The sequence below is a fragment of the Dryobates pubescens genome, chromosome 1, assembly GCF_014839835.1.
Source record: "Dryobates pubescens isolate bDryPub1 chromosome 1, bDryPub1.pri, whole genome shotgun sequence".
NCBI lineage: Eukaryota > Metazoa > Chordata > Aves > Piciformes > Picidae > Dryobates > Dryobates pubescens.
Window position 1 is genome coordinate 14,395,097 of NC_071612.1, and position 27,980 is coordinate 14,423,076.

At 39.5% G+C, this 27,980-nt stretch overlaps 1 protein-coding gene across 1 annotated transcript in view; it reads right to left on the minus strand.

The window, feature by feature from the left end:
* The window catches only part of COL25A1 (collagen type XXV alpha 1 chain), a 343,017-nt gene that overhangs the window by 151,425 nt on the left and 163,612 nt on the right, over positions 1-27,980 (minus strand). Inside the window, exons 3-4 of the mRNA XM_054161728.1 lie at positions 3,858-3,902; positions 1,774-1,781 (exon numbers count right to left, since the gene is read on the minus strand). Of these exons, the coding sequence (XP_054017703.1) occupies positions 1,774-1,781; positions 3,858-3,902 (53 nt within the window). The remainder of the gene's footprint in view (positions 1-1,773; positions 1,782-3,857; positions 3,903-27,980) is intronic.

Sequence of the window (27,980 nt, forward strand, 5' to 3'; positions counted from 1 at the left end):
ACAGTCATGACATACAATGTAACAAACATGCAGAGCACATTACTAACAAACTAGAATTTGCATATCAATTGACTTTGGATATGTGATGACACTGCAAACCAATAAGCATGACTTTGGCACTACACAGTGAAGAAGAGCCCTTGGCAATGCAAATTGTTTCAATTAGCCCTCTAATTAAAAGGCTACTGGCTACTCTTGATGCTCACTGAAATTCCTTTTGTTGTGAAGAGAATTATCCATGTAGACTGAAGGGCAGTTTATGGTTAAAAGCAAAAAATATTTAATGGTTAGGCACTAAAGTGCTAGCTACATAGGCTGCTACTAGGACATAGGTGTCGGAATGGACATTTGAGAATGCTATAGCAAACCATTAAATTTTTCTTTGCAAGCCTCAGTCTTTGACTGTTATTACATGTGACACTCAGTATCTATGTACAGGGAAAGTAAACAGCACACTGCAGCACCCTTTGAAAATACAACATGATTCCAAGCAGTGCTGTGTAAGATATACAAGCATTTGCTATTTTAAGTGAAGATGATTACCACAGTCTCTCTGGTGAAAGCACTAAGTTCCCAACAGTTGACCCCAGCCAGACTGTGTCTATGGAACTAAAAAAAGTGAATTAGAAACAAAAAGGTTATTTTTAATTGCTCTTAGCAACCAAAACCTTTACTGCCTCTAAGTTTCAAGTATGAAACTCAAGAGTTTTAAGTCAGATTCTTCTTAAAATTATTCAGTTTGGGGAGCTATTTCAGGATTGAGTTAATACTGCCACAACTGAGGCTTTTTAATGGACCTGTACTAAAACAGTGGGGAGCTGAGGTCAAAGACTTTCATAATGAGGTACATCGTGAACTCTTGCCACGTTGTCTTGCTACAGGAAAATCACTGGTATGATGATTTATGGTTGCTCTAAGTGTTCCATGGGAAGACTGCAAAAGAAATTGGGGAGGCCAGCGTTCCTCTCAAATAAACAGCACCCTTATGCATTAAGCCTGGCTTTTCATTGTTAAATGAAAATGTTAAATGGTGGCTGGTTAAATGAATTTGCCACTGGGAACCGCTGAGCACGTGGTCAAAATCTTTCAAGGATAAGCAGCATAACTGCTCACGATACACAGTTGACAAGAAAATGATTAGGTCACCGCATGAATCTGGTCCTGAAAATGTTGTGGAAATACTGCATTAAGTAAATAAATTTTTTAAAAGTTAAAAAAAGATGTCTGCAAACATTGTAAGAGAAACACTGCTTTAATGGCCACTCTTTTACACAATATGGTGCATGTGAATGGCGTGACAAATAAAGTTTGCGATGTTTGTGTTTAGTCTTGTTCGAGTCAGACTTTTGACCTACACTAGGAATACAGAACAAAGCAAACAAAGCCCAAGCAAACAGAGGAAGCTACCACCCAGCCAAATGCAGAGTGACCGAGTCTGCACTTAAAGATCACACATTTTTGCACTGCGAATATCTGTTCTCGAATCATAAGCAAAATGAACATAAAATACTTACATGGAGTTGTGATCCAAACTGCTATCTGGAGTGCTGAACACAAAGCTTTATTGTTTCAGAGATTTATTTCTTCCTTAAGGAACTTTCTGATTAAATTACTCAGCTCCAAGATAATTAGTGAGTGATTACACTGTATAAGGATAAATATCAAGACTCCCTCCTGATCATCCATGATCATTTTATCATGGTGATAACTTAACGGGATCTAATAGATTTCTCCCTGATTCTGGAAGAACCAACAATGTATCACTGTACTTACAGGAGGTCCTGTGGGGCAGGGGAGAAGAAAAGAGGGTAAAAAAAAAAAAGAGAGAGAGAAAAAAAAGAATATGTAAGCTTACAAAGTTATTAAAGACACACATGCACAAAGCCAAGCAAGCACAAGGCCTCAGGACTGCAAGTGAGCAACACTGCTAATCCACTGGACACTTTTTCCCACTCAAGTACGGTTTAGGTTTGTTGGTGCAACTTGTGAATGTGTTTGGTGCCTAAATGCATGCGCTTACCTTACCAACTTTTCAATCATGGCCATGCAATCTTATGCAAGCTTCTTCTCTATCCCTTTCCATGCAATTTCATGCAGGTCCAAAAACACCAACCATGGACTAGGTTTCATTTGGTCTGACTCCACCACTAAAGCATACGTAACCACATTACCAGCTCCAGTTAGCCACGTGGTGGGCATTTGATCACAGCTTGGCTGCAAAATTGCACTAAGCACCCTTGGCATTTAACCTTGGCATCTCCTCAAGACCAGCAGGTTCCAGCCTTGCAATTTTGCCTGTGAGGGGAGGTTTCAGTGGCCACCTGACAGTTCTGAACTTTCTTTTCATCACCTTCCTTTCTCAAGGCACACATATAAAAGTCTCCCCATTAAAATGTCTCACTTTGTGAAGTGATATTTGCACATTTTTTCAATTATTTAGACTCAAAGACTATTGCGTAGAAGTTCTTGGAAACATTATCCAAGGGCCACAAATCAAATCTACTATTTTGGTCTTATTAAGTTGAGCAGCTGCAGCTCCCCAATCAATGGCATTTCATTAAGCTTTTATGCCTTTAATTTCTGAATAAAGAGAAGGGCAAAAGTAGTATAAAATGGCAGCAGCTGTACTTTGAGATTGCCTTTAATGTTGACAGCCTTTAGGTTTTAACAATACAATTTTATTGTCCTGCAACTAAGGTAATTTCTTTATCCTGGTAAACGTTCTTAAGCAGCATTTTAAGGTATAGGTCTGGTTTTAAATGAGAGATCAATTTCCTTTATTAATAGTTTAATATGCACTTATTTGAGGTGTAAAATGACTCAACAAGCACCCTGCAAAGTAATTGCCAGGATCATTTGTAAGGCAATCTTCAACTACAGAATTTCCTTCTGTACCATGGCTTTTTTCTCTGAAGTAGATAGCCAAACTTGATTGGAAACACCAAGGTGATTCATATTAACCTCTGGTAGGGCTTGGTTTCAGTTTTGTGATTCAGAGAGATGTAGAAATAGTTTTTAAGAGCCAGATAAATGATCATTTACAGAGATAAGAAAAGCTACAGAAGATTTACAGAGATCAAGTTGATTGGAAGATTTTCCTAACTGGCAGATTAGATGAGACAAGGAGAACAGAAATGCTCATTTTCTCCTGCACTGCCTCCAGAAAGTTCACATGTATGAAAAACTCAGCCCTGCAAGGTAATCAACAGTTCCTGTTCCTCTGAAGGTCAGCTGGAAGACGTGTTCTGCATCTCACAATGTTGTCTCAACTGAAATTTCAAGCTCCACTCTCAACAGCAACCTCCCTGGTAAAGGGTAGCAAACCAACAAAAGTTTTTCTTGTTTCTTTAAGAACTTAATTGCTACTCATTTCTAGCAAACAACAATCTCTCTTACAGAGTAGTCTACCTGTGCCATTAATTCCCCGAGTACTGACATTCTTAACATAAGGAATTTTATGCCCTTCTTTATTTGCTCATAAAATTGTTTCCCTCAAACCACAGGGACCTGATGCAACACTGACAGAGTACTGCAACTACTGACTTACATAGAGTTATTCTATCTTGCACAAGTGTGAGAAGATACCAGAAAGGTTTGACAATTACCAATGTATTACCACTGGTACCACGTCAAACATTATGAAGTGTCCCTAAAAATTAATGATGCCTAAGACTACAAAACTATCTGAAAGGCCACCAGGTATATGCCAAGGGTCACACATTTTTAACAGAGAAGTTTCAAACACTCTTTCAGAGCACATAATTAATACAGCTAAAAGTGAAGGCATGCTTGGGTATGCATTCTCATGAAAACACAGACATCCAAAAACAAAGGACCATAAGAAATTGGAAACTTACCAGTCTCTCCTCTTCTGCCCCGCTTACCTCTTTTCCCTGGAGGACCTAAAAAGAAGAGGTGGGGGTTGTAACTTTTTTCTTGTAATTATAGGTTGAATATCATTTGTGTTTAGATGTGAGGGCATTAAACAGATGCATTGTATGAAGTCCAGAGACTTTGGCTGAGCAGGAGCAAAAGATAAGTAGAATAAGATTTAGGGAGTTCAAGATAAAATTGACAGCTACATTACCCACAATAGGCTTTCACAAAAAAAGGCTGGGAGAAACTTTAGAGGTTATCCAGTTCATCCTTCTCTCTCAAGGAAAGTTAACTGCATCTAAATTATTACTGCAGCTTCCACAGGCCTTTTTTCCTCAGTATTTCACTGTTCTGACAAGTGGAACATTTTTCTTTATGTCCAACTTGCTGCACTGAAGCCCATCAATTCTTGTGCTTTCCACTACAAACCCCAGAGAAGAAATTGTTCCTTCTCTCAAAACCCAGTCTTTTTATTCCTTAGAATTGCTGCACCATTCCTTCAACCTTATACCAAACATCACAGGACATTAAATTTCATTCAGTTATTTCTGTATTAAACCCAAAGATTAGTTTTGATTTGTAACAGCAAACCCTCTAGAAAACACATTCAACCTCTATCTGAACACATCCAAGACATAAAGAAATCATTACCTGGACCATCATGCCCAAAACACTAACAGCAGCGTGTGTGTTGTTAGACTCTAAGGTGCTTTGACCCCACTTTATATGTGCTAGCTGTAACACAGGGGCTTAGTTCCTGTATGTTTTTTGCTAAGGAAACCTTTACCGCTTACTGTCCTTTCTCTGAAAACATTTACATAACACAATCAAATGTCTGCTGCCACTTCTAAAGAAAAAGAAATAGAACCATTTTGTCCCTCATTTTTGCACTCTTTCAACATCCTTTCTAAACTGCAGGCATCAGAAAGACATTCTTCCCTTCTTTATAGTGACCCTGACATATTGTTCCTGAAAATGAAAGTACGCTTGCACAGCTCCTTGTATGGCTTGGATAGGCAGCAGCTGTGGTGGTGACTTGGAGTCCTAAAATGCTGCTGCTCTGAAGAAAGAACCACAGGTGGGACTCTTGAAGCTGCTAAAAAGAGGCAAGCACATGGGTGGAATTTCTGCACAAAGATCTCAAGTACCTCACCGTTTGTAATAGATATTAGGTGCACAGGTGGTTTGGGGCAAATAGTTAAGCACCTGTCTGCTATTTTAAAGAACTATATGATTTTACAAATTGTAACTACCATCCCATGGCTTTTAGAGGCATAGGAATCTAAAATCTTACTTTTTCATTATACATATGCAGCAAGCTGGCTTCAAAGACTAAGGTACTGAAAAGCAACATTTCTGATACAACTTTAATGTACGTGTGAAGTGGCATTTGTTTGCCAGGGAAATAGAAGGATTATTTATTTATTTATTTAAAGAGAAGAAGAAAAAAGAGAGGAGTAGCTCTTGCCTTGAAAATTGAGAAGTTTACTCCTATCAGAATATTATAAAACTCACTCCAACCCCCTTTTCTTGTTCTGTTCTAATAATTACAGTAGTGACATAATGATTGAGAGAGTGGACCATCTTCTTTATGAGGAGAAACTGAGGGAGCTGGGTCTCTTTAATTTGGAGAGGAGAAGTCTGAGGGGTGACCTCATTAATGTTTATAAATATGTAAAGTATGAATACCAAGAGGATGGAGTCAGGCTCTGCTCGGTGATGCCCAAGGACAGGGCAAATGGCAATGGACGGAAGTTGAGGCATAGAAAGTTCCATGTAAACATGAGGAAAAAATTTTTCACTGTGAGGGTGACAGAACACTGGAACAGGCTGCCCAGGGGGGTTGTGGAGTCTCCCTCTCTGGAGATTAAATTAAAGATCTGCCTGGATGTATTCCAGGGTGATCTGGTGTAGGTGATGCTGCTCTGGCAGCTGGGTTGGACCGAATGATCTTTTGAGGTCCCTTCTAGCCTCTAACATTCTGTGAACCTGTGATAATGCAACACAAGTTGCATAATCAACAGCATATTTGACAAGAATATTTTGTTATTATATGCTGAAAATTAGCAAAAATGTCACTTCAGTGAGTAGAACCTTGCAACTTCTTCCTGAAACACTCCGGCCTCTGCAAGAAGTATCTATGGAAACTTCTTACACAAGGCATAGTCAGTTTCTATGTATTTTTCTGGGCTGTGGGTTTTTTTGTGATTTGGTTGGTTGGTTTTTGGGTTTTTTTTGTTGTTTGTTTGTGGGATTTATTGCTTTGTTGTTGTGGGGTTTTTTGACTCCTCCAGCTAATACTGAAACTTTGTTAAAGTCCCTGTGCATGCACAGATCCATGCTGTATCCTCAGCATAGGTTTCCTGGGCTAACCCCAAGCTCGCAGCACAGCTGTGAAGCAATCTGGGCTGTTCACAAAGATATGCAGTGAAAACTTACAAGGCTCTTCAGCAGGTAATAACATGTCTTTCATCATAGAGCAATAAAATATTCCCATATGGTTTTCCAGAATATTATTTTATTACATTTTAGCAACACTATAACAGTGCACACGCAAATATATCTAACTACTTTGTATTCAAGAGAGTAGCACAACTTTGGAACTAAAAAACTTCAGTTAGAGACCAGCAAAAGACATCAAAGCCACAGAAAACTCGGAAGGTAACTTCAAGCTATGAATTTTATGAAGGAATTGGATTTGTCCACCAAACCATATTTCCACAGAGCAGCAAATTGGCAGTTTAGTAGCTGTGTATAGTGATGGCAAAGAAGGGGTTCCAGTCCATTTCCTTCCTCTGACATCAAGTGTTGATCCCTTCTAAGCTGCTGTTCTGAGATTACTAGATTTAGAGGTGTCAGTCACCAGAAGAATGTTTAGCATTATTACTACATTTCCAAAGTAACCATGCCACTGAAGCTAGGGAAGTTGCTCTGGATGTATGCCAGTATTAATGAAATAATACTACTGCTCCTGACCTTTGGCTCATCAGGCCAGCAGCATTTAAGGGCCACAGTTGTAAATTATTTCTCCCTCTCATTAAAAGCTTTTTTGTTTGTTTGTTGCTGCACTACTTAAGGCTCTGTCTAGGTGGTGGCATTTGCAAACCTAAAACCCATAAGGTAAGAGTCTGCATTTTGCAAACTTCTGCTGGGTTTGGGGGACCATTTGAGGAAATGATTTCTATATATTTATCTATGCATTCATTTTTTTTTTTAGCACTACAAGCCAATCCATCTTAAACAGCTAATCACAGATGGTTCCATGTTAACGCTGACATTGAAGGTCATCAATAGATAACCTACTACTTCAGGAAGTATGCAAGCTTTCATGTTTTCCTGAACAGCCTGCTTTCTTTAAATCTTAACTGCTAACATCATCTGTTGCTCCAAGACTTCCCAGCTACCAAAACCCTGTGCATTTTGCTATAAATATTAATTTTCCATCTGTTTATAGTTTTAGAACTGTGCAGTAATTGGGGAATTTGGTGTAGACTCATTGCAGCAGAAGGAGCAGTGAATAAAGTTATACTAAACACACTGTCAGCTTAAAACAAGTCCAGAGATTTTTACAGCTTGCACATGATATGCAACAGATGACACAACCATTCTGAACCTTCTTGCCCAGGGTGAAAAAAAAATCTCTCTGTAGGGCAGTATCAGAAATGTCTATGCTGAATGAAATGTGTTTCAGTTTATTTAAAAAGCAGTTTGTTTAGAGCATTTGTTGATATTAGAAAGATAAAACACTGAAAGAAAAACAAAGTTTGAAACTCAGTGGGCTGAGCTGGGTAATAAAGATTAATGACAGTGATCAATAAGCAAAAGTTGGTTTACAGCATCCCAGTTTGCCAGTATATTGTTTGCCTAACCTCACTTCATTTAACGACAGATAGGGATGAAAAGTCAAATGCCAGATAATCAGCTGGGTCTCATTTTAACTTAATTTACATTCAAAATGTTTGGGATTATTTTATTCTTCCACAAACATCTAATTTCTATTATGAACGGAAAGGATTATATATATATTTTTTTTAAATTCATGTGTCAAAAAGAAATTGTTGCCCCTGCTCTTTAATGTCTACAAAGGGAATTCTGAAAATTAAAACTGCAGGGATTGTATTTCCAAAAACTAAGTTACTTCTCTGACTTTAATCTTCTCAAGCACTACCTGTACTGCTAGCTGCTCAAAAAGTTTGGTCTTTCTTACTTGCTGTAAGAAACTGGCAAGAAAACAAAACAAACAAACAAAAAAACCACAATGAGAAAAAAATCCTTACACCACCCCCCCCTCCCCCCCCCCAACCAACTTCAGCCAGATAACAGCTTTAGAACTCAACACTTGGTATTTTAACTGAAATACAAGTAACAAAGTGGCAAATCAATAATAAGGCTGCAATATACTATTTCTATCCTCTCTCCCAAATGCTTTCAATTAAACCTTGAAAATCTCCTGCATCATTGAAGTGACTACCAAAGTAGTGACCATGTGTGAACATCGCTATGAACAGGTTTTCCAAGACATTTTCCAAACCACTAAGCACAACCTTGGTGGCATTCACCTGCTAGCAATGGCTATCCTAATCTTTGCACCCTGAAATCCTACATTATAGTGATCCAGCAATAATTAGTACCCACAGACTATGGTCAGATCATTGCTGTGCTCCTGGAGAGATTGCTTCAATGTGCCTGATTTCTTTTAAATAAATAAATAAATTGTCCTCTATATGCACAGCAGTGCCAGAGGTCTGTGGCAGATCTACAGTTTCTATACTGCTATATAGAAGAGTTTTTTTTCCTAGAGGAAAGTAGATTTCTGTTGTATGTATTCCAGTGTATGTCTTGCCATATGTCAAAAATGACCATTTAAGTCACCCTAGGGGACAGGAGCCATTATGCAATCTTCACAGTAGAGAAAGACTCCGTTATGTACTTAAGCTTTAATAGACAAGGGGAAGTATCTTTTTTTAACAGTTTTAACCATAAATCTTAATTTTAGATCTATGCACATTTTAAATCAGACACAACAGATGGAAAGTACACTCTCCAAATTTTACTACTGCATTTTGTGAACATAAGGAAAGCTTTTATCACTGTGAGGGTGACAAAACACTGGAAAGAGCTGTCCAGAGAGGTCATGGAGTCTCCTTCTCTGGAGACATTCAAAACCCACCTGGATGCCTTCCTGTGTGACTTATTCTGGGTGATCCTGCTCCAGCAGAGGGGTTGGACTAGATGATTTTTCAAGGTCCCTGCCAACCCCCAATGTTCTGTGATTCTATGTGATTTTTCCAGTGTTTGGGCTTGAATAGTACAATAAACTATGACATCATTAATTTTTTTAAGACATAAAAACGTGAAGATTATGGATATTGTTCACACAGACAGCAAAAGCAAGACTTCCTTCAGTTCTCCATCTACTTTCTAAAAAAGAACATTCTGAAAGTATAAATAGGCTGTCCTTGCTCAAAAAGAAAAAGGGATTGACCTATCAAAAGCCTGAAGCAGGAGCAGTGTTTTTGTTCTCTGAGATGCATTTTTAGCTGTAGAAGACATAATTTACACTATATTGATGCATATTTATGAGGCACTGGAAAAAACTGGCTCAGGTTTTCAGCTGGTATGAATCAGAGATGATGGTTAAGTTATACTGCTTCACACCAACCAAGGAACTTCAAAAACAGAGAGACACTCAACATGCAATGTGCCTACATTAGGCTCTGCTTCCATAAATTTCTCTTCTTCTAAATCACAGAATCACCAAGGTTGGAAGAGATCATCAAGTCCAACCTGTCACCACAGACTTCATGAATAAACCATGGCACCAAGTGCTACATCCAATCCCCACTTGAACACCTCCAGGGATGGTGACTCCACCACCTCCCTGGGCAGCCCATTCCAATGGCTAACAACTCTCTCAGTGAAGAACTTTCTCCTCACCTCCAGCCTAAGTACTATACTGTTAAGTAGAAGATAAATTCAGTCTCTCAGTGGTTGAAACTGGGAGTGGAACTCAGACCATAACAATCAAATCTTTCAAAAACAATCCATATGCTTATCATAAGAGCTAAGGGTGGTACTAGCCCATTGTTGTGCTGACACCACCTGTATTCTTTTATTTATTGATGTTTTTACAGTGAATAAATTTTAATTTCCAAAGCAGCAGATTGAAGAAAATAAAAAGAAGAAAAAACCCCTACATTTGGTAGGTGAGACCTAAAGTCCCTCTATCAGCACCCGCCAGCCACATCAAATACCTTACTATTTGGTCATTAGCTGATCTAAGAAGTCAAGTTTGTCCTAATTTTGGAAGGAAGTACAATGGCATTGTCAAGTTCAAGGAAAAGGATTTATCCTTCTCAGGTTATACCAAACTCCAACATGTATTCACAGGTGTGAGTAAGAGCTCCCACACAAAACCAGTGCACATAACCTGAGGATAACAGAAGAGTTCAGAATTGTTTCCAGTTTAACTGATGCACATTGCTCACACATTGCTTGACACACACAGACATTTATTGTTAAAGGTAATGAGAATTCTGCACACACATGAAAAGAAGAACATTTTCCTGGCCATTTTGAAGGACATACAGTTCATGCGTAGCTTACAGCAACATAATATTTTGCCTATCAAGTCAGGATAAATTAATTGGTCCAGTTACATGCTCAGAGCAAATCCCAAACAACTGCTGAAATCAGTAGAATTATTTCAGTATCATCAGGCGTAAAACTGATAGCCATGCTGAAGCTATGGGATTAAGGTGCCTAGAAGACAGTTGAACCAAGATACCCCACCCAAGCTATCCTTTCTAATTCATCTGTAACACTGGAAAATGTTGGTTGCATTTCAAGCTCCATCACCCTACTTTGCCAATGGATTCGACCCTCTCCTTTCCACTTCCAGACTACAACCCAGCTGCCATCATTTAATCCCATTCTCCACCTCTCCTTGTCAAACAAACTCAAAAAGAACTTGCAGTACCACATTGCTCACAGGGAGAGGACAACTTCCACAGCAAACTGACATCTCTATTTCACAGCTGCGGGAGAACAAAGTGACAGCACATGCCATCAATGCAGGTAGGCAGCAGAGCAGCAGCCACTGACATCTCTTCCTGTGAAACGTGTGCCATGATCAACATGGTGACTCCAGTTAATGCTGTGTGATCCACTGCTCTGCCCTACTAGCCTTCTCCTGCTAGAATGGTAAGCAGCTGCAGCAGACACTGCAGAAACAACCCAACAGGATGAGCTCTTGTCTGATGGATGTCTGGGGAACATGAGATTTGACAGACACACCCATGGTCCTTTCTCATAGCTCTGCCATCAAATCTATCCCAAGCAGGGAAGAATGGGAAGCTTTCTATACCTCTGAAGCTGAGCACATTCATATAAACACTGCATGGATCCATTCCAGTCTGCTTCATCAGCTTTTTTGCTCTTCTCTCATTTCTCAGCTTTTTTTTAGCTCACACAACACTTGGACTCTTATTTCCTCCCACTCTGCATAATCATCCCACCTGGCATATCAGTCTTCTGCTTTGTACCTTGGTGTGTCTCGGACAGCCTGCCTGAATTTTCTACCTCATAAAATGATCTACCTCATTTCAAGGCTCAGCTGGATAAATAACATTCATTGTTTCACACACAGTATGTCAGCTCTTTGGCTCACCATGAAACATCATTGCATTGGAGAGCTTGGATATGTGTCAGAGGCTATTATGCAACTTGGCTGAGGAAATGCCAAAATCAGCCTATCTGATCCACAGCAATGAAACCTGATCTCCCTAAGTCAGATTATTTGTACCTCTTCTGTGCATGCCACATGCCATCTGATTAGAGGCACCTAACCTAGCATCATTTCACTAGTACCAGACACTAAGACATACACCTATATATTCTGTCTCTGTCTCTGGTAGTTAAACATGCTTTGAAGCACGAAACAAACTCCCTGCCAAAAGATCTAATGTCATTCAGTTTTAAAATTCTGAATTAATTCTTTAACCATAATAGCATCTACTCCCTTTCCCCTTAAGCTTGTAAAACTGTTGGTGTAAGAAACAATGTCTGACAAGCCTCACTATGTAAAACATACTTCAAGAAGCTTTTGTTTCTTTCTGTCAATGTAAGTTTATTGTCCTGTGAAATCACAGATGTCTCCTACACTGCTATGAGATGGAGAAATTTACGTTCCTTACCCAGCTTTTTGATACCATTGTGCTAAAATAGCACACACATCATTAAGACCTTCTCTTGTCTCCTTTGTAGGGTGAACATATCCTTTTTCTTCAGTCTCTCCATCTGACTTTTCTCCATGTCATAAATCATAGTCATCACTACCTTTTCCTAAGCTTTCTCTGGTTCTGCAGTGAGTCTTGTAGTGTAAGGCTGAAATAGCTCATGCTTTGTCCACAGTCCTGAGCTCTCGCTCCAATACATCTTTAGAGGAGGAACACTATCTCAAGTTCAGCAAAGCTGCTCTGTAGCAGGAGTCAGAAGCTGTTGAAGAACAGCCTGGCATAGCCTTTTCTGCACAGCCTGTCAAGAAGCATCTCTCAGCTCTAAGGTTCTCAAGCACTTTCCCAAGACCAAGTCCTCCTTCCAAAAACCGTCTGTACTCAAAACCTATTGTCATAATTTCTCTAAAGACCCCTTACTTTAAATCTGCACAGTTCACTCTGCTTCACCTTCCCCCCTAACAATAGATTGCCTCAAAATGAAACCAAAGGCAAAAGTATCTTAAGCAGGACTTAGTGTTTTCAACCATGAAGTAGAACATAAGCTTTGTCAAGCAAAGTGTAGATAAAATTCTTGGGTGTGGGTAACCACTGAACACCATTTCTTGTTTTCCATCTGACCTAAGATGTCAAAAGATATTCTCCTTCTGCAACAGCTGCAGCAGAGAGTTCACAGCAACCCTAGGTTCTGAACATTTCCTAAACACTGCATAACATCCACTTCTCTCTCCATTTACCTACTCACAGATACACTTTTCTGTCAGGAATGTGCCTCACCTTGTTTCATCCTATTCAGACCCAGGCTCTGTGTTTCAAATTGAGTTTTCTCTGCCCAACCCACAGATATTTCAGTGGGTTGAATGTGCCTGAGAGCTTTGCAAATGCTGTTGGTGCTGCTCCCTAGGGCTAGAGGCTTGAGTGCTTAAGGGCTAATTCCCCTTTCAGTAGCTCTGCTGGCTCCCAGCCCAAGCTGAAGACTGGGCTCATTAAACACTATGTGAAACATCAAGTATACATATCTTCTCTTAATGCTACAATATAAGGTGGGTTTCTCTACTCCATACAGGTAATTGACCTTACTAACACTGGTAATAGACACCAGACCAGATTGCTCTGTCTAGAAATCCTTGCCCCACCAGTTTGCCTTTTTCCCTCCCATGTTTGTTTCATTATTGTTGTTTTCATGTTCTTTATGAGTGACAGGTGTTCCAGCAAAAATGGCAGCACTAGTCTACCTAACAGACCCACAGCACATTTTGCACTATCTTCGTGTGTGCTAACGCTTTGTCTGTGTCCTTTGCCACCCGCTACAGTTTTGGGAATGCTTTCACTGACCTACTCATACATGCATCAGAAACTTCTACTAAATCACAGGAGCCTCATGATGCATGACAGTTCCCCAGTTTAATTATACTGACATTTTCTCATTCTCTGTTTTCCATTTAGTAGGGGAGGATTGGGATAGGAAACACCTCATTTTACATGACTTAAAAATGTAGAATACATGGCTTCTTGAACTGTGCATGTTTCACAAGCTGCTACATCACCAAAGTACTATGGCAGAACCTGTGTAACTTGATATTTAATATTCTGTCAGAGGTGAAGATGAACATCTATAAGGCAACCAACAAAATTATTCACCTCAGATCACAGCTTTTGTGTCCACCTAGAATTATTACCTACCATGCTAAAGCAGTTTAAAACAGATCCTAGTAGCCTGAGGTGAAACAGTTTGCTGGCTCTTACAGACTAAATTTTAGTGGTGAGGCCAGCAAACTATTTTAATGAACATAAAACACTTCAAGCACACATGGTCATCTTTGCAAACACAGAAATAGCTGCTATCACCTGGCTGACAAATATTGCTGAGGGACAGCTGAAGTATGTAGGGATAGCTATTCTATACTAGCAAGGCACGAAAGTCTTCTCATCATTTCAACTTGCCATTCCATTGTATTATTATCATGGCATATCAATAGTAGGCCCTATGATGCAAAAAACATGTGTCATATTGAGAAACACCACTAAAGCTTTATTTTACTTGTTTGGATACTCATCTAGATGAAATAAGAAACAAAGTATCAGAATTAAATTATTCTTTGCCTCAGTAGAATTTAAATTACCATTAAGGACAGAATAAGACACTTTCTGAGGGCATGTAGCCATAATGGTTGGTTAAGTAACTACACCATACAGCTCTAGCTGTATAAAAGCAGAAACTTCAGAATTAAAAGTCCTTGAAACTGAATCCTGCATCCACCTTTAGGACTCATAGAATTATTTTGGTTGGAAAAGACCTCTATGACTGAGTCCAACTGTTGACCTAACACCAAGATAGCCTTCACACCATGTCCCAAAGTGCCATGTCTATGCATTTTTTGAACACTTCCAGGGATGGTGACTCCACCACCTCCCCAGGTGGCTTGTTCTAATGCCTAACCACTCTTTTGGTAAAGAAATTTATCCTAATATCCAATCTAAACCTCCCGTCGCAAAGTTCTGCCATCAAGAACGTGGCAAACAATAACAACATCACATCTGAAAGCACAACACCATCTTTCTCAAATGCAGTACTTTGGACGTGATAACTCTCTGTCAGAGAATCTGAAATGATTCCTAAGATTAGGTCAGTCTTTCTTCTAGTATCTGCACACTAACAGAGACTACAAATCAGAACAGAGCAGGACTGCAGCATTTCATGTAGTGCTGTTGAGAAATACAGAGTTTTCCACATCTGTTAGGGCACTCTCCCAGCCCTGTGAATGGCAGGTATCCCTCCATGCAGTAGGCACCATGCAGACATCCATCCTAGCTCTGACTTTCATATTGCTCGTGTCAAGTTATGTTCTGAGTACTTTTTCACTTAAGCACATGGTCTTGCATGTGCATGGAAGATCTTGGTCATTAATTTATCTGAGGGTTAACTCTGACCTGAATAAACTCATGACCTCAAAGGTTCCTCAGGCAACTAAAGGTTCCCATCTCTTCTCTCCTGATGAAAAGAGGACACCTGTCCCATGTCACAGTGGGATGAGCACAGGCTTAGATGTGTGGACCACAATGGCACTGGAACCCCCACAGCATGTTAGAATCAAAATGGCCTTTTCTATTTTCACCAGAATTTTACATCAATTTATTTCACCTGCTATAGAATAACGGAAAACATACGGTTGGGAGAGACGTCAAAGATCATCCGGTCCAACCCGTGACCCAGCACTAAACCATGTCCCTAAGTGCCAGATCCACATGCTGCTTAAACACTTCCAGGAACGGTGACTCCACCACTGCCCTGGGCAGGCTATTCCAATGTTTGGAGAACCCTCTCTGTGGAGAGGTATTTCCTAATATCCAGCCTTAAACTCCCCTGGCACTGCCTGTCACTTGCCACCAAGAAGAGGCTGGCCCCCTCCTCCCTCCAATCTCCCTTCAGGTAGCAGTAGAGAGCAATGAGGTTTCCCCTCAGCCTCCTCTTCAGACTGAACAACCCCAGCTCCCTCAGATGCTCCTTAGGCCACTTGCTCCAGGCCCATCATGAGCCTCATTGCCCTTCTCTGGATATGCTCCAGCACCTCAGCATCACTCTTGTAGTGAGCTTTCCAACCACACATCCCACAGTTGGTAGCTTACCATGGGATTGTTGTGACCCAGGTGTGACCTGGCATATCTTCCTACCAAGTTTCTCACATTCTGTTTCCTTTGCTTTTCATAGAAATGATTTTTTTTCTTTTGCTTTTTCAAATGCATAATTTCTCCTTGCTGGCCATATGGCTCTCAGCTGCCAGGCCAAGTACAAGAGCAACTAGGCGCAACAGTTGGAGAAAAGTCTTGTTTAAGCACCCACACTCTGACTAGACAACACCCTTAGTTCTCTTGGGAGATGTAACACAGGCTGTTGGTTTTGCTTTGGAGCAGCTGGGATAGCTCACCTCAGTGCAAACATGGTCTCTGTGAAGCATATGAAAATGATTATTCCAAGGCTTCTAACTTTGTGAAATTAGAGTGTCATCTCTTTCTCCCAGACGACAATAGTAGATAATCATATAAACCTGATAAAAAATTCCAGCCAAGGTTAAATCTCCAATCTTTCACTCTAAATTACAGCTATGTGAGACTGTATTAACAAAGAACAGGTAAAGCCAGAATGGATCTCCTTTCACTTTCATTCTTAAACATCTGGCACTGTTTAAAAGGAAACACCAACAGGCTGTACATAATTTTTGACATAAAAATAAGCCACTGAAAACTGAGTCTTACAATGGCAAGGGAGAGGCAATGCTAATATGTCAGCTACTCACAACCATTGTCATGGCCACTCATATTATTTCCTCTGGTGGAAGTGAAAGTAAAATTATCTAATGATCGATGATTCTGATTACCCTGAATGCTCGTCATACATTGGGAGTTTTGCTACAATTTTCCTCAAGTACCTCTTTAGATGAATACAAGTGCTTTTGAAAACCTCACTTAAAGTGCTTTCAAATAGATTTTCCACTTTAAACACCACAAACTGCTCTGAAGATAAAGTATGACGAATTTCATTTTTCACACTGGTCTGTTACAGCACCCACAGGACCAGGCATTTCTTGGAAAGACCCCTGTCTTTTAAAATAGATTTAACCCAACTTTTAACATGTTTCAACGTGAGCAACATCAACTCAAACATTGAGAGGGCACAAAATGTTGTCGTTGTATGTACAACAGATATGATATGAGGTAGATGTCATATGATCTGGATGAGGGGGTTGAGTCAGTCATCAGTAAATTTGCAGCTGACAGTAAGTTGGGAGCAGGTGTTGATCAGTTAGAGGGCAGAAGGGCTCTCCAGAGGCTGGAGAGATGGGCAGAGTCCAACATGATGGCATTCAACAAGTCCAAGTGCCGGGTACTGCACTTTGGCCACAACAACACTGTGCAGTGCTACAGGCTGGGGTCGGAGTGGCTGGAGAGCTGCCAAGCAGAAAGAGACCGGTGGGTGCTGATTGACAGCTGGCTGAACATGAGCCAGCAGTGTGCCAGGTGGCCAAGAAGGCTAATGGCCTCGAGCACAAGCACTATGAGGAGAGGCTGAGGAGGCTGGGATTTTTTAGCTGGGAGAAGAGAAGGGTCAGGGGAGACCTTATTGCTGTCTACAGCTACCTGAAGGGTGGTTGTAGCCAGAAGGGGGTTGGTCTCTTCTCCCAGGCAACCAGCACCAGAATGAGAGGACACAGTCTCAAGCTGTGCCAAGGGAAGTTTAGGCTCGAGGTGAGGAGAAAGTTCTTCACTAAGAGAGTTGTTAGACATTGGAATGGGCTGCCCAGGGAGGTGGTGGAGTCCCCATCCCTGGAGGTGTTCAAGACGGTATTGGACATGGTACTTGGTTCCATGGTCTAGTAGGCATGAGGTGTTGGGTGACAGGTTGGTCTTGACGATCTTGACGATCAAAGAGCAAGAGGGGTTTTAATCTGCATTTGAAATCAACCTGTAAAAGTAAATGTCTTAACAAATATATCTGATTACAAGGTGCAGCTGAACCAAATACACATTTAAGTGACTACAGTCTCTTTCAGTTTTACTGCTCTTTTGCAAACCTGCAGTGATCTACTTTAACCTATTTATAAACTACACAACTTTCTCACGTTTTCTGTTTTTTCTTCTCAGCTCAAAAACAAGCCTAAAATCCAAAGTCTTGACACAAACATGCAAAATTTCCATCATGATCTGTCATGTCTTTCATTTTAATCTTAAAATTTTCTCCTGCAGAGTCACTGAGTAGCCTTTCTATATTTTTTTTAAGATGTGGAATAGCAACATCAACACCATATTTAGTTAAAACTGTACAATGCAAATGAAACAAATATTTAATATCTTATCTCCACTTACATTGTGGAGTCCAGGTGTCTCCTCTTACTACAGATTTGATCCGCGTGCTTAACTTTTAAGCCATGATTGACAAGACTTTCGTGATTATGATGACAGATTAAAGTGTCCATTGAATTTAGAGGGTTTTTATTTCAGTTGTGACAGTAGTGTACTGGGAGACAATGAAATACAATACCACAGGATTAAAGGCAGCACATAACTAGTCAAGCGCTGGTACTGCAATCATCTTGGTCTGACCCACACATGTTGATCACCCATTTAAACATAAAACCCTACCCTGAGCAGGGCATATTCCTTTCAAAGTCTTACTCACGTGCCTCCTCTTGTTTCTAACATAATAAATATATCATCTGACGAGGAGCTTAGTGACAGCTGCATAAGTTAGTTCTAATTACAAAAAATAATAACTGGCTTTAAAAGGTTCGATAAGTCTCTATTGAGCTACGGCACCAAAGCAGCGCAATCAGTGCGTGTAAGCAAAGATAAATAAATAAGAAGAGTGCCAGGACTGCTTTAATCACAAACTACAAATGCCAGTTTCTTATGGATAATCCACAAAAACATTAAGTTGAACACAAATGTGTCAAAATATTTAGTGTGAATTAACTCAGAAGGGACATGACACAAATAATAAAAAGGAAGTAACTTGTTTGTTTTGCTTTATGTCTTACAGCTGCGTTTGAACTGTTGCCGTGGCTCTGGTTCCTATGAAGACAGATATTGAGCCTGACAGACAACAGTAAAATATTTTTATTATCCTGGGCTACATCCAGCTCCTTAGTACTGACTTCAAACAGCATAGTTACCTGAAAAAATATAGTCTTCAAAGAAAGTACAAGCTCCCATGCTTTAAATACTGTCATGAAAGTACGCTTGTGAAATGTAGCTGTGTGTCTTTGACCCACTGGACATCGAGTTAAGATGCATTGGATAATGACAATTAAAAAAAGTCTTCTGCAGATGACAAAACAACCAGGATTTGGACTGTTTTTGCTACACAAACCTCTTTCATAATTCAAGAGGACAAGCAAGGCAAGTTGTACTAGGTCAGGATTGGAACAAGATTAAAGAATTAATGGGCAAAAGTTTATTATACAGCAAGAGTGACTTGTTTCACTGTAGGTTTCCAATTATTTCTGAATTGCCAAAAATTGTCTAATATAAATGTAAAGCTCAGTACATGCCCCTCAGATGGAGAGTTTGCAGAAACCAGCACAAGAGAATGGATGTTCTCAGCTGCTTCTGTGACCAGCTGTACCTTCAGTAGCTTGGAAACCATCCAATGCTGCAACTTTGTCAGCCAACTGTAACCCCATGTTGAACTTAAAGAGCTTAATCCACTCTATTATTGCCTTTTCACAGGTGGAACCTGTGCCCTTTTCTTTTATCAAGGTCTTTCTCATGACATAATAGAGACTCCAAAAATCTAATGACTCTTCACATTAGCTTATATAGATCATCCTTTATCCATACAAAGAAAATGGACTAGCAGCACAAACAAGTTAAAAAACCCTATCTTGAGCAAAGCACATGGAATTGATCTATCATTTTAGACAGCTCGACACGCAAATATACATCGAGTCGAGCACACACGCAAAAGAGCTTTGTACTTCAAGGTAACTCCAGAGGGTCTTATCAACTTTGACAGAGGCAAATCTTCCCCTGAAGCTATGGGGCTTTTCCTTGAGTAAGTGCTGAATTTAAAACAAAGCATCTTGAGATTCGACTTGGTCTCAAAGAAAAAAAAGAGTAATGGATATTCTTCATAATATATTCCACATATAGCTGTCCTCTAGCATACAATAGTTTACACATGGTTGTAAGAGTTAAAGGTCCTTACATACCAGAATTACACACTGGTTATATATAACCTGCTATTGTTTATGCTTGAAAATTAGCTGCAACGTTTACTCACAGTATTTTCACAGGGTGAAATAAAGACATAAACAATGTTTTGTACATACCTACTGCAAGCACCGAGTCAAAGCTAATTAGACTTGATTAACCTGACTGACTTAAGAACCAATTTTTCAGTAGCAGCCTACTTTACTAATTGTGTCCACACATGACAGGGGGGTATGCACGTAAGCCAGTTTCATAACATACCTCACTGAACAGGGCAACCTGCTTTGGCCTTCTATATGCAAAACACAGGTGTAGCTTTTCACAAACAGTAGGTAGTAATAACCTTGGAGTGAAATGGCGATAATGGAGAACAAGCTTGGAAACAGCAAACTCTTGGCTTTTTTGCCCTACAAGTCAAGCTGCAAGGAGCCTGGTATGATCTGCATGAGCTATTGAAATTGTGTCTTTGAGCATCACCATTTATTCTTCAGGGAACTGACCATAACAGAAGGCAGATGTACAGATGTCTGAGAAAGAGTTATATTTTTACCCTGCCATATTCAAGGTTTCAGAAATGGAGTAATTCCCTTTTTACAAACATCTTTCTTAAAGAAACTGGACAGCATGGTCTAGAATTGCCTCAAAAGAATGGGATGTTGAAAAGCACCAGGCTCTGTATTACACCTTAAATGCTGTCCAGAGTTAATAAATTTCTATGATGCTGTACTTAAATATCCTGAAAGCAGGACTTACAGGAAGTTAAACATTAGCACTTTGCTATGACTAACTGTTGCATTTTACTAGAGCAGGAAAAAGCTATATTCACAATATAACACAAAGGTATATTCCCAGAAGCACAGAAAAGAAGGGTTTAGAATGGACCTCAGAAGATTATCTAGTCCATCCTCTCTGCTAAAGCAGGTTCCCTTATACCAGGTTGCACAGGATTGCACCTAGGTGAGTTTTGAATATCTCCAGAGGAGACAACATGTCTGGGCAGCCTATTCCAGTGCTCTTGTCACTCTTTCTGTAAAGTTTTTCTCTATGTTCAGACAGATGTTCTTGAGTTACAATTTGTGCCTTGTCCTGTCACTGGGCACCACTGAAAAAAGTCTTGCCTCATCCTTTTGACCCTCACTGTTTATATGTATTTATCAACATTGATAAGATCTCCTTTCAGCCTTCTCTTCTCCAGGGTAAAGCGCCTTTCCTTGTCTCTCAGCCTTTCCTTGTCAGAGAGATGCTCCAGTCCTCTCATCCTCTTTGTAGCCCTCTGTGGGACTCTCTCTAGTAGTTCCTTGTCTCTCTTGAACTGGAAAGCCCAGAACTAGCTTCATAACTGCCCATCAAGGCTAATCATCAATAAAAGAATCTTTAAAGTTTTTATCTAAGCTTCAAGATATCTTCCAACCCACTTAGGTACTTAGGGTTAAGAGTGTGCAGCTATACTTGGATCCCAAAACCAGTGATATGAACTCATATGTTCCTGAACAATATACTAACTTGGCAACAATGTTTGGAAAGAGTTATTGCTTGCATATAAACCTACTTGGCAAACCAGACAGCGGGGTGTTGGAACAATGTCTCTTGGATAAAGGCATGGACTAACTCCTCAGTGTCAGTCATGAATAAGCGAGCTAGGGCTTGGCAGCATTTCTCTGATGTTAATACAGGGTCATGATCATCTGCTGAATATCAAAGCCCATAGGTCACTTCTGAGTTAAGACTACAATATCAATCCTAATTAAAGGGATAGTGAATGCAATCAACAAAACCCCATCCACACTGAAAAGATGCTGCAAGACCACCTGTCTGCTACGGCCTTTCAAATACAGCCATAAACCAGACAGTGCTAGAGGGCACATGAATGTATACATACAAACACACACAGAGAAGGAAGCAAGCTCTAGCACTCCTAGGAGAGCCTTCCCCTTTATATGGGCCACAAATTGCCACATCTGAAAGTCTGCTAGGCCTTCAGACAAGTAATACACACAAAATAACCAGACCAGAGAGCATATATTAGCCATGTTATTTCAAAGTTCAACAATTCCATTGTAATAAAGGAAGAATTTCAGAAGGAGAAAAGGAATTTTATAGTTGTTATTTGCCTCACACACTTACACAGCATGTTGGGGACAGCAGATAATTCGGGTCACCCAAGTTAATGCTTACAAGCAACAAAGAAGGGAATGGGTCTCTAGTCTTTTCAGGAGATAAGTGGCCTGAATAAGTTTAACTGAATTACATGACAAGCAGGTTCATGAGAGAACTGAAAGGCATGAAGAAATTAAAACGAGAGCAAAATTAGCATATTAAAGGCAGACGTTTAACTATAAATCTACCATTTTTGGAAAGATATTATCAATTTCTGTGCAAAAGAACATCCATCCAGAAACTGGGGCAATGTCAGACACATGCCATTAAATTTGCTTTATACAGGAATTGGACACAGAAGAAGAACATGTGAAGAACTGAAAGGTATGTAAAAATCAGCAGTGTTGAAAGTAGGATCAAGCACCTCTGGATGAGGACAGATGGGAAGATGAATTTTCAGCAGGGTCAGTTAGAGGCTTAATAGGAATTCAGCAGGGGCAGCCCATTCCCTTTTATGCTCTTGAAACTTGTGCAATCCACCATGAAAAGAATACTTTGATAGACAGATATTGAGTCATATAACTATTCCCTGTTTAAAAACAAAACAAAACAAAACAAAACATAGGTGGGGAAAGGGAGAAAGCTTTCTGCCTTTTGGGTCCTGACTGCCTGCAGAAGTATCATGTCTGACAGAAAAGGTCCAGATTTCAGCTGCTTCTTCTTCATAGCCTTTCATGTCATTACTGCTAATAGCCCCTTCTTTGCAATATCACAATAGCAAAAGAAAAAATTTGTTCCTTTACTTGGGGACAAGATGAGGGGAAGTAAATGCAGCCACCACCCTATAGTTAAGACCAAATGTTGATAATTCAAGCTTTCATGAAGATGTTACTGTTCCCCACTTCTAAGATATAGCAAGATATTAGTAACCTTTCTTCTAAAAATAAAATCCAACAAAGGTAAAAGCCAGAAAACAAAGGTGTTGCTGGTTGGTTCAGAAGATCTACGATCCACATTTGTCTCTCATAAGCCTGATAGTCTACTTGTCTTTGCCTAAAGCCTGTCCAAAGTGACTTACAGACAAGGCATGTTCTCCATTAAACCTGGGTCTCTGTTTTGAAACTGGGTAAGGTAACAAATACATGGAATTGGTTGGGACTTATAATGTAACATCTACTGCCTTCCAGTTTATTCAATAAAGGTTTGGGTTTTTTTGTTGTTGTTGGTTTTTTTTACAGTGATATTCACAAAGTATAAGTTCTTCTTCCCTCCTTACCTCAAGCCACAAACTTCCTAGCACCACTTCACACATTATGTTTTATATGCAAGCTTTTACAATTCCCTCTATGAAACACTTAACAGAAGAAAAAGCCTAAGAACCAGATACTGTTAGTAGCCCCATTACTATCAGTGCCACATTGCCTATCTTAAATTCACCACTCAACACACAAAACACTAATGTAAGCTAAAAATAGGTGCCTTGGATATAAGTAAGAAATACTATCACAATAGATTCTTAAGAAGTAGTTGCCTCATTTATCAGACTGTCAGATATAGCAAATACTTCTGAATTCCTCTGAAGAGTTGTGCTATCAATATTATGACTATTATGTAATTTATTTCCTCTTCATAAGATTAATCAGGAAACATGCATCCAAAAGTTTTTTTGTTAAAGTATGCAAGTGTATGCAATGCATGTAGATACTGGAGTAAGAAGAGCTTAGAGTGGTGAAGCTATTTGAAATCTGGTTATTACTTCTGCTTGAAGAAGCAGATTGAATATGGAAAACAGTTTGCTAGCGCTAGAAAAATTGCAGGTGCTTGCTGCCAGGGAGCTTTTGGAAATCTTCATGTATTTATAATCTCTGGTTAATATGGATTTTTCAAAGCAGTACCAGCAGGGGATTAATGAAATTACCTTCCAAAGTATTTCAAATTGCATAAGCAGTTGCAAAGTTTTGTTCAATGTTGTCTTTCAGTTCCCCCCAACAGTGAATCTATCATATTGAGACTCAAGATGTACTGAATTATCAGTGGTACCCAAGATGTCTGCCCAGCATGCAATGCAGAATCTTGATGCTTTCATACAGCTTTGAGGGATGAAAATTTCAGTCAGGACTAGGAAAATATCTTTGTCTCACTATGAAAATTAGCACTATATGGACAGAACAGGATAGGAAATACTAGACAGAGTCCAAAGTGTGGAAATACTTTTCAATTCTTCCCTCTTCCTGTCATCTAAACAGTCTTCATAGCCTTCTGTATTCAACACCAACTCCTGACACTCACGATCAATCTTGCTTGCTACCCAGTGCAGAAGCATTTAGCAGATATTTGTTTTCCATCATAACTAAGGGTGTTTGTATATATCTAGACGTATAATACCAGTTTTCAGAGTGCACTTTCACAAAGAATAAAAATCCTAACCAGTCTTCCAATGCAGCCCAATATTTCTTCCTTATCATGAGATTCTCAACAGTGAAGTGTACAGGCATCCCTCTTCTTTTCAGAATTAACTTTGGCATCTCAGGCTGTTGTCGCATATAAAGGTTGCCTCCAAAACAATTGGATTGAGACTTGCAGTTTTCTTAATCCATGTTCACATTGTGTAGAACACCACAAGTAACAGCCCATTTACCTTGTTAATTGCCATACCATATGTTGAAAACTTCTTTCATTTAATAGCTACCTGCAAAATGGGATTTTTTGATGAAGGGACATAGTGTTTAGTGTTGGGAATTAGGAGTTCTTATTATCTAGGGAAGTAATGACAACCTGACAAGCATACAACTATCATTTTGTCATCTTTGCACCAACACAGCAAGAAACCATTCTAAGGACTATACCAAAGCTCTTCAAGTAGTTTAAACTGCTTTTCTCAGACAATGCACGAACTGCACTTTAAAGACTAAAGAGAATGTGAATAAAAGTAGTACTTAACTCAGGATCCTTCTGCATGTGGGAGCACTCTGAAGCTTTTCTGTATCTCTAATATCTTTATACTAATTTGCTGTTTTATTCCTATCAGGAGTCACTCATTTGTGTTCCTCTTGATAACTTAGGCTCTCAGGATAACATCAGCATAGGAACCATAAAAATACAGAAAGTAAAAACTAAAACTTGAATTACTCACTATTTAGGGTTGCTATACTTTCCACACAAAGATAATTTACTATCAGTTCTTAAAGCAGACATCTACTGTAAAATCTTGGTTAAATAAACCTAAAAGGATTTAATCCACTTTCTATTTTCCAATGTGGCTTGCCTCTACTTCCTCTAATATCCAAACTATTACATTAGGGAAGAGAAGCCATTTTCTATTATCAGAAATCATAATAAGCTGCCTTGGAAACATTTAATGGGATTATTGTGCATGAGAATAATATTACATTGCTGCTTATTACTGTTTCTGGCAGTGTAAGGTCAACATATCCACGTCTGTAATGTTTGTACTATTAATGTAGTACTCCAGGTTTCAAACCCACATACACTTATTTGCTCTCAGAATTAAAGACATTTTTCAATTATTTCAAGGTCAAGACATCTCCAAACTCACTACTGCTAATAAGAGGAATCATTTACTGCAAGAGAAATCATTTACTGCAAGATCTTTGAAAGGTCATGCATAAACATCACATACTCCCAGGCAATAGTTTGTATCAGCTCAGATAGCTATGGCACGTTTTCATATCAGTGACTTAACATTATCACTACAGGAGGCCTAAATGTTTTCTTAGTAAGCTATCTTCTTCAGGAATTCATGCCAATTCTACAATAGCCATGCAGACTTGCAGACTGGGATTTCATTCCTGTCTAAAGCAATGAACTCTAAAGACATCTGCAGCCAGGCACAATGCCCACACTGGTACAATTACAATGCTATGTCAGCTTCTCATTGTTTATGGTGATGGATTTTATATCTGGGCACGTTATCTTGCTGGAGTCAATCATATTTTTTTCTTGGAAGCAAGCTGGAATGGCAAGGACAGTGCAGTTTCAAAGCACAGTAATATGTTTCTACAGCCTTTTTCATAAGTAATATTATAAAGCAATTTCTGTTGTGTACCCTGCCAGCACTTTATCCTCAACAAAGTTTCAGGCTATTACAGTGCAATGTATTTGTGAAAATCAAGTTATGAACAGACAACCTTCTCAACAAAACAGCAACAGTAGCATACAAGTAGAGTGGCACTGTGTTTGACAGCCTTCTCAAAGGGATCTCACCTCAGATCAATTGATGAGGGCGAAAGAGCTTTAAACCTTGAATCAACAGACAAAACTCATTCACAGCAACAGCTTCTAGTTGCATTCCCAACTGAAGAGAAGCCTGTTGGTTTCAGATTATCTTCTTGTTACTCAGCCACCACAGAGCACAGCTGTTTTCCCAAGGCTTACTCTTTTTAATTCAAGAATAATTGAACACAGTACCTTTGGTGCCATGGATAAAATATAACTGCCCATTTACCGACTTGAATTTACAGCCTTTGAATAAGGTTTGTAATATTTCTTTAAAAAAAATAAATCAAAAAGTCTGTGATTATTAAGGATGTGATTGAAAGTTACATCATCTTTTTCTGGTACACAAAGCAGGAAAAACAACCAATACAGAGTTATCTAGAAATCAGTGCTGGATACAGAGCAAAAAATCAACTCTGTGCCTCACACCCACTGCAAACAAACATTTATTGTTTAAATATGATTCACTGTGGCATATAAGCATGGACCCCAATCTGTGTCCAGGAGGCAAAAGAGAGAGAGAGACTGGACACCAGGGGATAGCTCTTCACACCCAGCAATTCACTAAATATTATCATAAATATTGAGTCCATACCAGATGTACATTATGCATTAGCAACTGGTCATGCAAATTTGCCCTCATTAAGACAGAAGCATCAAGTCATGTTAAAAAAGAAAAAAAAAAAGGAAAAAAAAAGTGCAGCCATATATAAAAATAATAATCAACAAAAATTACTTCAGGTAAGCACATAAGAGAGCTGCTGATATTTTGCAAAGCCGTAAAGGGATAACTGTGCACTGCAGATCGTGCTCACAGGGAAACACTGTCAGGCATTAGAATCACATGAAAGAGGCTCACAGTCAGACAAGAAGCTAATTCCTCTGCCTTTGCAAAGGCCTGCAGAGTGCAGCAGCAACAAGCCCTAAACATTAGTTCAGTGGGATGCCTTCACAAAGTCTCCATTGCAGACCATCTATGTTGTGGGCTGTTAGCACACACTGAGGCCAGTGTATCTTAGAAGATGACATTTCCAGGCTCATAATTTGTGTTATGTGCTTCTGGGCAGGTCATAAAACCTCTCTGGGCCTCAGCATCTCTCTCAGTTAAACTGGTACCAACTGCCCCAAACCTTGGATGATGCTGATAAAAGTGATGTGCACAAAGCTGCTTGAGATCACTGATCAACATATGGTAAAGGAGCAAACTATCACTAGTTGTGGTGGGCTGAAAAAAAACCCCAAAATAAAATTGCCAGACCAGCTCAGTTGGAAAGCAAATGAAGCTATATTTACAAGCAGACTAAAATCTAGAATTATGAAAAACAATTAATATGTACAAAATACACAATATTTGCATATATTTACAATTTATAAACAACACAAGAACTCCCTTGGACAAAACCAGGGGTCTACTGATAGCTTCCTCTCTCCTTCTCTCCCCCTCCCTCTGCCCCTCTCCTCCACTGTACAAGGGAAAAGAGAGAGAGAAGAGCAGATTTTAGCTTATTAGTACTTAGCCACAACAAGAACGCAGCCAAGGTCAGCAACAGCCAAGCAAAAGCACCAGTAGTGTCTGTTAGAGTGAAGAAGCAGAAAAGAGAGTTAGTTTATACAACTAGCTTTATGTTGATTGTCAGACCAATGGGATTATTTAGACTTTCTCATTATTTTTCTTTTGCATCCAATGGTAATTTATTTACATTCTACCACTTTTCTACTCACTCTGTGGGAAATTTTCCTAGGCATCAACCTATAACCACCACACTATTTCAGCATCATCTGCTCTTCCATGTTTGGGAGTCCACTTTTAGCAAAGCAGATTGTACAGAA